The following is a 14,130-nucleotide window of genomic DNA, read 5'->3' on the forward strand; positions in this document are numbered from 1 at the left end:
TCCCATAGCACCCCATAGCACCCTGTGCACCCCATACACCCCATAGCATCCCATAGCACCCCATAGAACCCTGTGCACCCCATACACCCCATAGCATCCCATAGCACCCCATAGAACCCTGTGCACCCCATAGCACCCCCATGCCCCCCCATCCCCCCCGGACCCCCCCCCCCACCTGCGGATCTGCAGCTTGAAGCGGACGCTTTTGCTGCTGTCGCTCAGGTGGGGGATGGTGAAGCGCAGCCCCCCCCACACCTGCGGGGGGAGGGGAGGGTCACAGCCGCCCCTCCCCCCCTCTCCCCTCCCCTCCCCCCCCCTCCCTTCCCCCCCCCGGGCCCCCCCCACTCACGCTGGCCCCCGCCTTCAGGGGGTTGCCCAGGTCGCAGACGAGGGCGCCGGAGCCGTTGCCCCCCCCCAGCTCACAGCTGAGAGCAGAGAAGTTCTGGGGGGGGAGAGGGGGGGTGAGGGCACCGGGATGGCAGCAGCCAATGGGGAGCAGCCGCCTATGGGCACCCAGCAATGGGCAGCCAATGGGGAGCAGCCGCCTATGGGCACCCAGCAATGGGCAGCCAATGGGGAGCAGCCGCCTATGGGCACCCAGCAATGGGCAGCCAATGGGGAGCACCCATCTATGGGTACCCAATGGGGAGCACCCGTCTATGGGTACCCAATGGGGAGCACCCATCTATGGGCACCCATCTATGGGCACCCAATGGAGAGCACCCATCTATGGGCACCCAATGGAGAGCACCCATCTATGGGCACCCAATGGGGAGCATCCATCTATGGGTACCCAATGGGGAGCACCCATCTATGGGCACCCATCAATGGGCACCCAATGGGGAGCATCCATCTATGGGCACCCAGCAATGGGCAGCCAATGGGGAGCAGCCGCCTATGGGCACCCAGCAATGGGCAGCCAATGGGGAGCAGCCGCCTATGGGCACCCAGCAATGGGCAGCCAATGGGGAGCAGCCGCCTATGGGCACCCAGCAATGGGCAGCCAATGGGGAGCAGCCGCCTATGGGCACCCAGCAATGGGCAGCCAATGGGGAGCAGCCGCCTATGGGCACCCAGCAATGGGCAGCCAATGGGGAGCACCCATCTATGGGTACCCAATGGGGAGCACCCATCTATGGGCACCCATCTATGGGCACCCAATGGAGAGCACCCATCTATGGGCACCCAATGGGGAGCATCCATCTATGGGTACCCAATGGGGAGCACCCATCTATGGGCACCCATCAATGGGCACCCAATGGGGAGCACCCATCTATGGGCACCCATCAATGGGCAGCCAATGGGGAGCAGCCGTCTAGGGCACCCAGCAATGGGCAGCCAATGGGAAGCAGCCGCCTATGGCACCCAGCAATGGGCAGCCAATGGGGAGCAGCCGCCTATGGCACGCAGCAATGGGCAGCCAATGGGAAGCAGCCGCCTATGGCACCCAGCAATGGGCAGCCAATGGGGAGCAGCCGCCTATGGGCACCCAGCAATGGGCAGCCAATGGGGAGCACCCATCTATGGGTACCCAATGGGGAGCACCCGTCTATGGGTACCCAATGGAGAGCACCCATCTATGGGCACCCATCTATGGGCACCCAATGGAGAGCACCCAGCAATGGGCAGCCAATGGGGAGCAGCCGCCTATGGCACCCAGCAATGGGCAGCCAATGGGGAGCTGCCGCCTAGGGCACCCAGCAATGGGCAGCCAATGGGGAGCAGCCGCCTATGGCACCCATCAATGGGCAGCCAATGGGGAGCAGCTGTCTAGGGCACCCAGCAATGGGCAGCCAATGGGGAGCAGCCGTCTATGGCACCCATCAAGGGGCAGCCAATGGGGAGCACCCGTCTATGGGCACCCATCTATGGGCAGCCAATGGGAAGCAGCCGCCTATGGCACCCAGCAATGGGCAGCCAATGGGGAGCATCCATCTATGGGCACCCATCAATGGGCACCCAATGGAGAGCACCCATCTATGGGTACCCAATGGGGAGCACCCATCAATGGGCACCCAATGGGGAGCACCCAATGGTGAGCACGCATCAAGGGGGACCCATCTATGGGGCACCCATCAACGGGCACCCATCAATGGGCATCCAACAGCAAGCACCTATCTATGGGTACCCATCTATGGGGCCCCCAACAGTGAGCACCCATCCAAGGGCACCCACCTATGGGGCACCCACCAATGGGCACCCATCTATAGGGCACTGATCCCATAGCTGGGGGCACCCATCTCTGGGGCACCCACCAGTGAGCACCCACCCATTGGCACCCACCCCACAGCCAGGGGGCACCCACAGGCACCCCCTTGACCCCTCCATACCCCCCCCCAACCTGGGGACACCCCCATGCCCCCCCCATGGTCCCAGCCCCTACTTGGGGGGCACCCCCCCCGCGCCGCTCACCCCGTGTGGGTGCAGCACCCCCGTGTACTGGGCGTGCGGGGGGGGCCGCACGTGGAGCTCGGCCTCGTAGGCCCCCCCCTCGCCCTGGTTCCGGGCATGGAAGGTGAGGTTCAGGCTGTTCCGGTCCCCCAGGTACACGGCGCGGCGGTCACTGCGGGGACATCGCGGTCACCATGGCAACAGCACCATCACCACGGCGACAGCACCATCACCACGGCGACAGCACCATCACCACGGCGACAGCACCATCACCACGGCGACAGCACCATCACCACGGCGACAGCACCATCACCACGGCGACAGCACCATCACCACGGCGACAGCACCATCACCATGGCGACAGCACCATCACCACGGCAACAGCACCATCACCACGGCAACAGCACCATCACCACGGCGACAGCACCATCACCACGGCAACAGCACCATCACCATGGCGACAGCACCATCACCATGGCGACAGCACCATCACCACGGCGACAGCACCATCACCACGGCAACAGCACCATCACCATGGCGACAGCACCATCACCACGGCGACAGCACCATCACCATGGCGACAGCACCATCACCACGGCGACAGCACCATCACCACGGCGACAGCACCATCACCATGGCAACAGCACCATCACCACGGCAACAGCACCATCACCACGGCGACAGCACCATCACCACGGCGACAGCACCATCACCACGGCAACAGCACCATCACCACGGCAACAGCACCATCACCATGGCGACAGCACCATCACCACGGCAACAGCACCATCACCACGGCGACAGCACCATCACCACGGCAACAGCACCATCACCATGGCGACAGCACCATCACCACGGCGACAGCACCATCACCATGGCGACAGCACCATCACCACGGCGACAGCACCATCACCACGGCGACAGCACCATCACCATGGCGACAGCACCATCACCACGGCAACAGCACCATCACCATGGCGACAGCACCATCACCACGGCGACAGTACCATCACCACGGCGACAGCACCATCACCACGGCGACAGCACCATCACCACGGCAACAGCACCATCACCACGGCGACAGCACCATCACCACGGCAACAGCACCATCACCACGGCAACAGCACCATCACCATGGCGACAGCACCATCACCATGGCGACAGCACCATCACCACGGCGACAGCACCATCACCATGGCGACAGCACCATCACCACGGCGACAGCACCATCACCACGGCGACAGCACCATCACCACGGCGACAGCACCATCACCACGGCGACAGCACCATCACCACGGCGACAGCACCATCACCACGGCGACAGTACCATCACCACGGCGACAGCACCATCACCACGGCAACAGCACCATCACCACGGCGACAGCACCATCACCACGGCGACAGCACCATCACCACGGCAACAGCACCATCACCACGGCAACAGCACCATCACCACGGCGACAGCACCATCACCACGGCGACAGCACCATCACCACGGCGACAGCACCATCACCACGGCGACAGCACCATCACCACGGCGACAGCATCATCACCACGGCAACAGCACCATCACCACGGCGACAGCACCATCACCACGGCAACAGCACCATCACCATGGCGACAGCACCATCACCACGGCAACAGCACCATTACCATGGCAACAGCACCATCACCATGGCAGCAGCACCATCACTGTGGGACACCAGTGTCACCATGGCAACAGCACCATCACCATGGCAACAGCACCATCACAATGGGAACATCATTGTCACCATGGCAACAGCAGCATCACCGTGGCAACAGCACCATTACCATGGGACACCAGTGTCACCATGGCAACAGCACCATCACCATGGCAACAGCATCATCACAATGGGACATCATTGTCACCATGGCAACAGCACCATTACCATGGGACACCAGTGTCACCATGGCAACAGCACCATCACCATGGCAACAGCATCACCACAATGGGACATCATTGTCACCATGGCAACAGCACCATCACCATGGGAACATCATTGTCACCATGGCAACAGCACCATCACCGTGGGACACCAGTGTCACCATGGCAACAGCACCATCACCATGGCAACAGCACCAGGGTCACCATGGCAACAGCACCATCACCATGGCAACAGAACCATCACCATGGCAACAGCACCATCACTGTGGGACACCAGTGTCACCATGGCAACAGCACCATCACCATGGGACACCAGTGTCCCCATGGCAACAGCACCATCACCATGGCAACAGCATCATCACAATGGGACATCATTGTCACCATGGCAACAGCACCATCACCATGGCAACAGCATCATCACAATGGGACATCATTGTCACCATGGCAACAGCACCATCACCATGGCAACAGCACCATCACCATGGCAACAGCATCATCACTGTGGGACACCAGTGTCCCCATGGCAACAGCACGGTCACCATGGACACCCCCCCCCCACCGGGCCCCCCCCTTACGCAAAGGCCTCCAGCTGCAGGTCGGGCACACACACATTGTCCTCCCCACAGTCCAGCTGGATGTGAGCCTGTGGGATGTGGGGTATGGGATATAGGGTATGGGATGTGGGGTATGGGATGTGGGGTATGGGGTGTGGGATATAGGGTATGGGATGTGGGGTATGGGATATAGGGTATGGGATGTGGGGTATGGGGTGTGGGATATAGGGTATGGGATGTGGGATATAGGGTACGGGGTGTGGGGTATGGGGTGTGGGATATGGGGTATGGGATATAGGGTATGGGATATAGGGTATGGGATGTGGGGTATGGGATATAGGGTATGGGATGTGGGGTATGGGGTGTGGGGTATGGGGTATGGGATATAGGGTATGGGATATAGGGTATGGGATGTGGGGTATGGGGTGTGGGATATAGGGTATGGGATGTGGGATATAGGGTATGGGGTGTGGGGTATGGGATGTGGGATATAGGGTATGGGGTGTGGGATATAGGGTATGGGGTGTGGGGTATGGGGTGTGGGATATGGGATATGGGACATGGGATATGGGATATGGGATATGGGGTATGGGGATACAGGGATATGGGGATATGGGGTATGGGATATGGGATATGGGATATGGGGTATGGGGATACAGGGATATGGGGATATGGGGTATGGGATATGGGATATGGGGTATGGGATATGGGGTATGGGGATACAGGGATATGGGGATATGGGGTATGGGATATGGGATATGGGGTATGGGATATGGGGTATGGGGATACAGGGATATGGGGATATGGGGTATGGGATATGGGATATGGGTATGGGATATGGGGTATGGGATATGGGATATGGGGTATGGGATATGGGGTATGGGGATACAGGGATATGGGGATATGGGGTATGGGATATGGGATATGGGGTATGGGATATGGGGTATGGGATATGGGATATGGGGTATGGGATATGGGGTATGGGATATGGGATATGGGGTATGGGGATACAGGGATATGGGGATACAGGGATATGGGGATATGGGGTATGGGGACATGGAGGCAATGGGGACATGGGGGTGATGTGGGGCATGGGTGACACTGGGTGTCATGGCCCATTTTCCATTTTTATCATATTTTCCATTTATCCCCATTTATACCATCGGTGCCCCAGGGTCCCAGGGGATACCAGGGGGTTCCATGGGGTTCCATAGGGTGCCGGGGGGTACCTTCGCCTCCAGGTGGGTGCGTGTCTGCGCTGCCAGCACTGGGTGCAGGCCATGGGCATCGGGGGGGGCGCGGGGGTCCAGGGCGAAGCTGAGCCCCACAGCGATGGGAGAGAGCTTGTCCCGGAACTCCGACTCGTTCTGGGGGGCACAGCGGGGACCGGGTCCATGGGGGGGCCATGGGGGATGGGGGCCAGGGGGGGCCATGGGGGGCCATGGGGGGGCCATGGGGGGCCATGGGGGATGGGGGCCATGGGGGGGCCATGGGGGGGCCATGGGGGATGGGGGCCATGGGGGGCCATGGGGGGGCCATGGGGCATGGGGGCGGGGGGGCCATGGGGGATGGGGGCCATGGGGGATGGGGGCCATGGGGGGGCCATGGGGGATGGGGGCCATGGGGGGGCCATGGGGGATGGGGGCCAGGGGGGGCCATGGGGGGGCCATGGGGGATGGGGGCCATGGGGGGGCCATGGGGGATGGGGGCCATGGGGGATGGGGGCCATGGGGGGGCCATGGGGGGGCCATGGGGGATGGGGGCCATGGGGGGGCCATGGGGGATGGGGGCCATGGGGGATGGGGGCCATGGGGGGGCCATGGGGGGGCCATGGGGGATGGGGGCCAGGGGGGGCCATGGGGGGGCCATGGGGGATGGGGGCCATGGGGGGGCCATGGGGGATGGGGTCTATGGGGGGGCGATGGGGGGGCCATGGCGGATGGGGGCCATGGGGGATGGGGGCCATGGGGGGGCCATGGGGGATGGGGTCTATGGGGGATGGGGTCTATGGGTGGTGGGGGATCCCTATGGGGGTGTCCCATGTGTGTCTATGGGGGTGTCTCTGGGTTCTCTATGGGGTCCCTATGGGCTCCCTTATGGGGGTGTCTCTGTGGGTCCCTATTGGGTTGTCTCTGAGGTCACTATGAAGGTCCCCATGGGCGGTCCCTATGGGTCCCTCTGGGTTCCCTATGGGGGTGTCCCTCTGGGTCCCTATAGGGGGTCCCTATGGTTCCCTATGGGGGTGTTCCTATGGGTCCCTATGGGGGGTCCCTATGGTTCCCTATGGGGGTGTCCCTATGGGTCCCTATGGAGGACCCTATGGGTCCCTCTGGGGTGTCCCTACGGGTCCCTCTGGGAGGGTCCCTCTGGGTCCCTATGGGGTGTCCCTATGGGTCCCTATGGGTGTCCCTATGGGGGGTCCCTATGGAGGTGTCCCTCTGGGTCCCTATGGGGTGTCCCTATGGGTCCCTATGGGGGGGTCCCTCTGGGTCCCTATGGAGGTGTCTTTATGGTTCCCTATGGAGGTGTCCCTATGGGGGGTCCCTATGGGGGGGTCCCTATGAGGGTGTCCCTCTGGTTCCCTATGGAGGTGTCTTTATGGTTCCCTATGGAGGTGTCCCTATGGGGGGTCCCTATGGGGGGTCCCTATGGGGGGGTCCCTATGGGGGGGTCCCTATGAGGGTGTCCCTCTGGGTCCCTATGGAGGTGTCCCTATGGGGGTGTCCCTATGGGTCCCTCTGGGGGGTCCCTCTGGGGGGGTCCCCGCGCCCCCCTACCCGCAGGAACAGGGCCGCGCTGTGGCACCGGGCGCCGCTGCCGTTGGGCACGGCCAGGGCGAGGCTGCGCGTGGGGACCCCCCCCCGGCAGCAGCAGCGCCCGGCGGGAGCCCCCCCCCTTGGCCGTGTCCACGCTGAGCTCCACCGCGAACCCTGGGGGGGGGGGGGGGGGAACACGTCAGGGACCGGGGGGGGGGGGGGACGGGGACCGGGGGGGGTCCCCATTGAGGTGGCGCCCGGAGGCGTTGAGGCAGAAGCTGACGTTGATGCTAAAGGGGGGGGGCACCCATGGGACCCCCCCTCGGTGCCCCCCCGTTTGGCACCAACACCGCTGGGGTGTCCCCGTCCCCCCCCCCCCCCAGCATCCTCCGTGCCGGTGTCCATTGGGATGCTCCCAATCCCGTGTCCCCCGGAACCCCCTCATTGACCCTTCAAGGACCCCCACTGGACCCAACCCCCCCCCCAGCATCCCTGCATCCTTTGGGTATCCCCTTGGGGTACCCCCATCCCACTGCCCCCAGCCCCCATGTCCCCTCATTGACCTTCAAGGATCCCCAATGGAGCCCCCCCAGCATCCTCCATCCCTGTATCCCTTGGGTATCCTTTGGGGTGCCCCCATCCCATTGCCCCCCATTGTCCCCCTGCCCCCCCCATTGTCCCCATGCCCCCCCATTGCCCCCATGCCCCCCCATTGCCCCCCATTGTCCCATTGCCCCCCCATTGCCCCCCTGCCCCCCATTGCCCCCATTGCCCCCCTGCCCCCCATTGCCCCCATTGCCCCCCATTGTCCCCCTGCCCCGCATTGCCCCCCTGCCCCCCATTGTCCCCATTGCCCCCCCATTGCCCACCTGCCCCCGCATTGCCCCCCTGCCCCCCATTGTCCCCATTGCCCCCCCATTGCCCACCTGCCCCCGCATTGCCCCCCTGCCCCCCATTGCCCCCATTGCCCCCCATTGTCCCCCTGCCCCCGCATTGCCCCCCTGCCCCCCATTGTCCCCATTGCCCCCCCATTGCCCACCTGCCCCCGCATTGCCCCCCTGCCCCCCATTGCCCCCATTGCCCCCCCTATTGCCCCCCTGCCCCCCCATTGCCCCCCATTGCCCCCCTGCCCCTCATTGCCCCCCTGCCCCCATTGTCCCCATTGCCCCCCCATTGCCCCCCTGCCCCTCATTGCCCCCTTCCCCCCATTGTCCCCATTGCCCCCCCATTGCCCCCCTGCCCCCGCATTGCCCCCCTGCCCCCCATTGCCCCCCCCGCACCAGGCCGCGGGGCTGCGCTGTCCAGGACGCAGCCGCGCTCCTCGGGGTTCACCATGGTGGGGGCGATGCTGAGCGCGGCGCTGGCGTGGACAATGGGGCGGCCCCTGCAGGGGGGGTCAGAGCCCGCGACGGGACCCCCAGGGACCCCCCCCAGGGACCCCCCCCAGGGACCCCCCTCAGGGGACCCCCCCCCCCAGGGACCCCCCCCCAGGGACCCCCCCCAGGGACCCCCCCCCCGGGACCCCCCCAAGGGACCCCCCCCCAGGGACCCCCCTCAGGGACCCCCCCCCCGGGACCCCCCCAAGGGACCCCCCCTCGGGAACCCCCCCCAGGGACCCCCCCCCAGGGACCCCCCCTCGGGAACTCCCCCCAGGGACCCCCCTCAGGGACCCACCCCAGGGACCCCCCCCCCCAGGGACCCCCCCCAAGGGACCCCTCCTCGGAACCCCCCCCAGGGACCCCCTCAGGGACCCCCCCTCGGGAACCCCCCCCTCGGGAACCCCCCCTCGGGAACCCCCCCCAGGGCCCCCCCCCCGGGCCCCCCCCCCAGGGACCCCCCCTCAGGGACCCCCCAGGGACCCCCCCCAGGGACCCCCCCCCAGGGACCCCCCCCCACAGGGACCCTCCTCAGGGACCCCCCCCCCAGGGACCCCCCTCAGGGACCCCCTCAGGGACCCCCCCACCCGGGACCCCCCACAGGGACCCCCCCCAGGGACCCCCCCCCCAGGGACCCCCCTCAGGGACCCCCCCCCCCCCCCCCCCCCCCCGCCGGGACCCCCCCCAGGGACCCCCCCCCGCACCCACCTGAACACCACCGGCCGTGTCCAACCCAAAGGCACCAACCAGGAGGTCTGGGGGGGGCACAAGGGAGAGCGGGGTCAGGGGGGGCAATGGGGAGCAGCCGGGGGGGATGGGATGGGGATGGGATGGGATGGGATGGGATGGGATGGGGATGGGGATGGGATGGGGATGGGATGGGGATGGGATGGGGATGGGATGGGGATGGGATGGGGATGGGATGGGGATGGGATGGGATGGGATGGGGATGGGATGGGGATGGGATGGGATGGGATGGGGATGGGATGGGGATGGGATGGGATGGGATGGGGATGGGGATGGGATGGGGATGGGGATGGGATGGGGATGGGGATGGGATGGGGATGGGGATGGGATGGGGATGGGATGGGATGGGGATGGGATGGGATGGGATGGGGATGGGATGGGGATGGGGATGGGATGGGGATGGGGATGGGATGGGGATGGGGATGGGATGGGATGGGGATGGGATGGGGATGGGGATGGGATGGGGATGGGGATGGGATGGGGATGGGATGGGATGGGATGGGGATGGGATGGGGATGGGATGGGATGGGATGGGATGGGGATGGGATGGGGATGGGGATGGGATGGGGATGGGATGGGATGGGATGGGATGGGATGGGATGGGATGGGGATGGGGATGGGATGGGATGGGATGGGATGGGGATGGGATGGGATGGGATGGGATGGGATGGGGATGGGGATGGGATGGGATGGGATGGGGATGGGATGGGATGGGACAGCACGGATAGAATGAGATGGGATGGGATGGGATAGGATGCGATGGATGGAATGGGATGAGATGGATCCAAACATCCCCAACCACTGAGCACCCATGGGATGGGATGGGATGCTCGGGGATGCCCGGGGATGCCCTGGGATGCTCGGGATGCCCTGGGATGCCCTGGGATGCTCTGGGATGCTCTGGGATGCTCGGGGATGCCCTGGGATGCCCTGGGATGCTCTGGGATGCTCTGGGATGCCCTGGAATGCTCTGGGATGCTCTGGGATGCCCTGGGATGCTCTGGGATGCTCGGGGATGCTCTGGGATGCCCTGGGATGCTCTGGGTGCTGGGGGTGCTGGGGGGCGGCCCCGCTCCCTCACCCGGGTGCCCGTTGCCGTCCAGGTCCGTGCCCCCGCGCAGGGCGGCTCCAAAGAAGTCCGGGTGCGGGGGGGTCGCCCAGTGGCCGCGCAGGACCTGGCTGGGCCGCGGGCTCAGCCCCTGCTCCCCCCCGCTGTACACATGGACCAGCCCGTGCCGGCCGTCGGCTCCCAGCGGCGCCCCCCACCGCCACGTCTGTACCATTGCGCTCAGCGGGGGGGGGGGGCGGGGGGACACCGGGACCCCCGGCGACCCCCCCCCCCCCAATACCCCAGCTCCCCCTTTTCCCCCCCTCACCCCCCCTTTGTGCCCCCCCCCCCCCCCCCCCCGTTCCGCACCATTGAACCCGTCCAGGTCGAGGTCCCCCAGCGCGGCGATGGCGCTGCCGAAGCGGCCGAACTCGTGCGGGCCCGTGAGGGCCCTGGCTGGGCCCGGCGGCCATGGCCCCCCCGCGCCGCTGCACGTACACGTACACGCGCCCCACCTCCTGCGCGCGCCCCTCGCCCGAGCGCCCCATGAACAGCGGCGCCCCCACCAGGAGGTCACTGCGCCTGCGCGAGAGGGTCAGCCGGCAGAGCCAACTGCACACACACACATCCCCCACCCCCCCCCGCGTGCGGCCAAAGTGGACGCGCCCGGGAGGGAGGGGAAAGGGGGAGAGGGGCGAACCATGGGGGGGAAATGGGGGGGGGGCATAGGGGGGCAATGGGGGAGATATGGGGGCAATGGGGGTAAATGGGGGCAACCGTGGGGTCAATGGGGGGGGATATGGGGTCAATGGAGGCAACCATGGGGGCAGTGGGGGGGGATATGGGGGCAATGGGGGCAACCATGGGGTCAATGGGGGGGATATGGGGGCAATGGGGGTGAATGGGGACAATGGGGGTGAATGGGGGCAACCATGGGGTCAATGGGGGGGGATATGGGGTCAATGGAGGCAACCATGGGGGCAGTGGGGGGGGATATGGGGGCAATGGGGGTAAATGGGGGCAACCATGGGGGGCAATGGGGGGGCATGGGGGCAACCATGGGGTCAATGGGGGTGAATGGGGGCAACCATGGGTCAATGGGGGGGGGGATATGGGGTCAATGGAGGCAACCATGGGGGCAATGGGGGAGGATATGGGGGCAATGGGGGTAAATGGGGGCAACCGCGGGGTCAATGAGGGGGGGATATGGGGTCAATGGAGGCAACCATGGGGCAGTGGGGGGGGATATGGGGGCAATGGGGGTAAATGGGGGCAACCATGGGGGCAATGGGGGGGCATGGGGGCAACCATGGAGTCAATGGGGGGGGATATGGGGTCAATAGCAGCAACCATGGGGTCAATGGGGGTGAATGGGGGCAATGGGGGGACATGGGGGCAACCATTGGGGGCAATGGGGGGGATATGGGGTCAATGGGAGCAACCATAGGGGCAATGAGGGTGAATGGGAGCAACCATGGGGGGGAAATAGGGGGGGCATGGAGGGAATGGGGGCAACCATGGGGTCAATGGGGGTGAATGGGGGCAATGGGGGACATGGGGGCAACCATGGGGTCAATGGGGGGGCAATGGGGGCACATTAGCAACCATGGGAGCAATGTGGGGGGGGACATGGATGCTCCCATAGGAGTGAAGGGGGGGGGGAGAGACATGGGGTCAATGGGGGAACATGGGAGGGCATGGGGTGAATAGGGGGCATGGGGTCAATGGAGGTCAATGGGGGTGAATGGGGTCAATGGGAATCAATGGGGTCAATGGGGGTCCATGGGGGCAATGGGGGTCAATGGGGGTGAATGGGGGTGAATGGGAATCAATGGGGTCAATGGGGGTGAATGGGGTCAATGGGGGCAATGGGGGGCAATGGGGGTGAATGGGGTCAATGGGGGTAAATGGTATCAATGGGGGTCAGTGGGGGTCAATGGGGGCAATGGGGGCAATGGGGGTCAATGGGGGTGAATGGGGGTGAATGGTGTCAATGGGAATCAATGGGATCAATGGGGGTCAATGGGGGTCAATGGGGGTGAATGGGGGTGAATGGTGTCAATGGGAATCAATGGGGATCAATGGGGGTCAATGGGGGAATGGGGTCAATGGGAATCAATGGGGGTTAATGGGGGTCAATGGGGGCAATGGGTCAATGGGGGTCAATGGGGGCAATGGGGGCAATGGGGGTCAATGGGGTCAATGGGGGGCAATGGGGGTCAATAGAGGGAATGGGGGTCAATGGGGGAATGGGGTCAATGGGAATCAATGGGGGGTTAATGGAGGTCAATGGGGGTCAATGGGGGTCAATGGGGGCAATGGGGGCAATGGGGTCAATGGGGGTCAATGGGGGGAATGGGGTCAATGGGAATCAATGGGGGTCAATGGGGGTCAATGGGGGCAATGGGGGTCAATGGGGGGAATGGGGTCAATGGGAATCAATGGGGTTAATGGGGGTCAATGGGGGTCAATGGGGGCAATGGGGGCAATGGGGTCAATGGGGGTCAATGGGGGTCAATGGGGGTGAATGGGGTCAATGGGGGTAAATGGTATCAATGGGGGTCAGTGGGGGCAATGGGGGCAATGGGGGCAATGGGGGTCAATGGGGGTGAATGGGGGTGAATGGTGTCAATGGGAATCAATGGGGGTCAATGGGGGTCAATGGGGGTCAATGGGGGTGAATGGGGGTGAATGGTGTCAATGGGAATCAATGGGGATCAATGGGGGTCAATGGGGGGAATGGGGTCAATGGGAATCAATGGGGGTTAATGGGGGTCAATGGGGGCAATGGGGTCAATGGGGGTCAATGGGGGCAATGGGGGCAATGGGGGTCAATGGGGGTCAATGGGGTCAATGGGGGGCAATGGGGGCAATGGGGGTCAATAGAGGGAATGGGGGTCAATGGGGGAATGGGGTCAATGGGAATCAATGGGGGTTAATGGGGGTCAATGGGGGTCAATGGGGGTCAATGGGGGCAATGGGGGCAATGGGGTCAATGGGGGTCAATGGGGGGAATGGGGTCAATGGGAATCAATGGGGGTCAATGGGGGTCAATGGGAGCAATGGGGGTCAATGGGGGGAATGGGGTCAATGGGAATCAATGGGGGTTAATGGGGGTCAATGGGGGTCAATGGGGGCAATGGGGTCAATGGGGGTCAATGGGGGGCAATGGGGGCAATGGGGGTCAATGGGGGCAATGGGGTCAACGGGGGCAATGGGGGTCAATGGGGCAATGGGGTCAATGGGGGTCAATGGGGGTCAATGGGGGTCAATGGGGGCAATGGGGGTCAATGGGGGGAATGGGGTCAATGGGGGTCAATGGGGGAATGGGGGCAATGGGGTCAATGGGGTC

At 64.5% G+C, this 14,130-nt stretch overlaps 1 protein-coding gene across 1 annotated transcript in view; it reads right to left on the bottom strand.

Moving 5' to 3' along the window:
* ITGA5 (integrin subunit alpha 5) overlaps window positions 1–14,130 on the bottom strand; it is a gene marked incomplete at both ends in the record, with an annotated part of 42,862 nt that overhangs the window by 13,298 nt on the left and 15,434 nt on the right. The window contains 15 exon segments of the mRNA XM_080639965.1: window positions 176–255; window positions 350–442; window positions 2,413–2,563; window positions 4,873–4,940; window positions 6,081–6,218; window positions 7,629–7,712; window positions 7,714–7,789; window positions 7,838–7,897; window positions 8,893–8,991; window positions 9,692–9,702; window positions 9,704–9,738; window positions 10,812–10,992; window positions 10,994–11,004; window positions 11,148–11,244; window positions 11,246–11,360. Of these exon segments, the coding sequence (XP_080496091.1) occupies window positions 176–255; window positions 350–442; window positions 2,413–2,563; window positions 4,873–4,940; window positions 6,081–6,218; window positions 7,629–7,712; window positions 7,714–7,789; window positions 7,838–7,897; window positions 8,893–8,991; window positions 9,692–9,702; window positions 9,704–9,738; window positions 10,812–10,992; window positions 10,994–11,004; window positions 11,148–11,244; window positions 11,246–11,360 (1,299 nt within the window).

The sequence above is a fragment of the Psittacula echo genome, assembly GCF_963264785.1.
Source record: "Psittacula echo genome assembly, contig: SCAFFOLD_114, whole genome shotgun sequence".
Taxonomy (NCBI): domain Eukaryota; kingdom Metazoa; phylum Chordata; class Aves; order Psittaciformes; family Psittacidae; genus Psittacula; species Psittacula echo.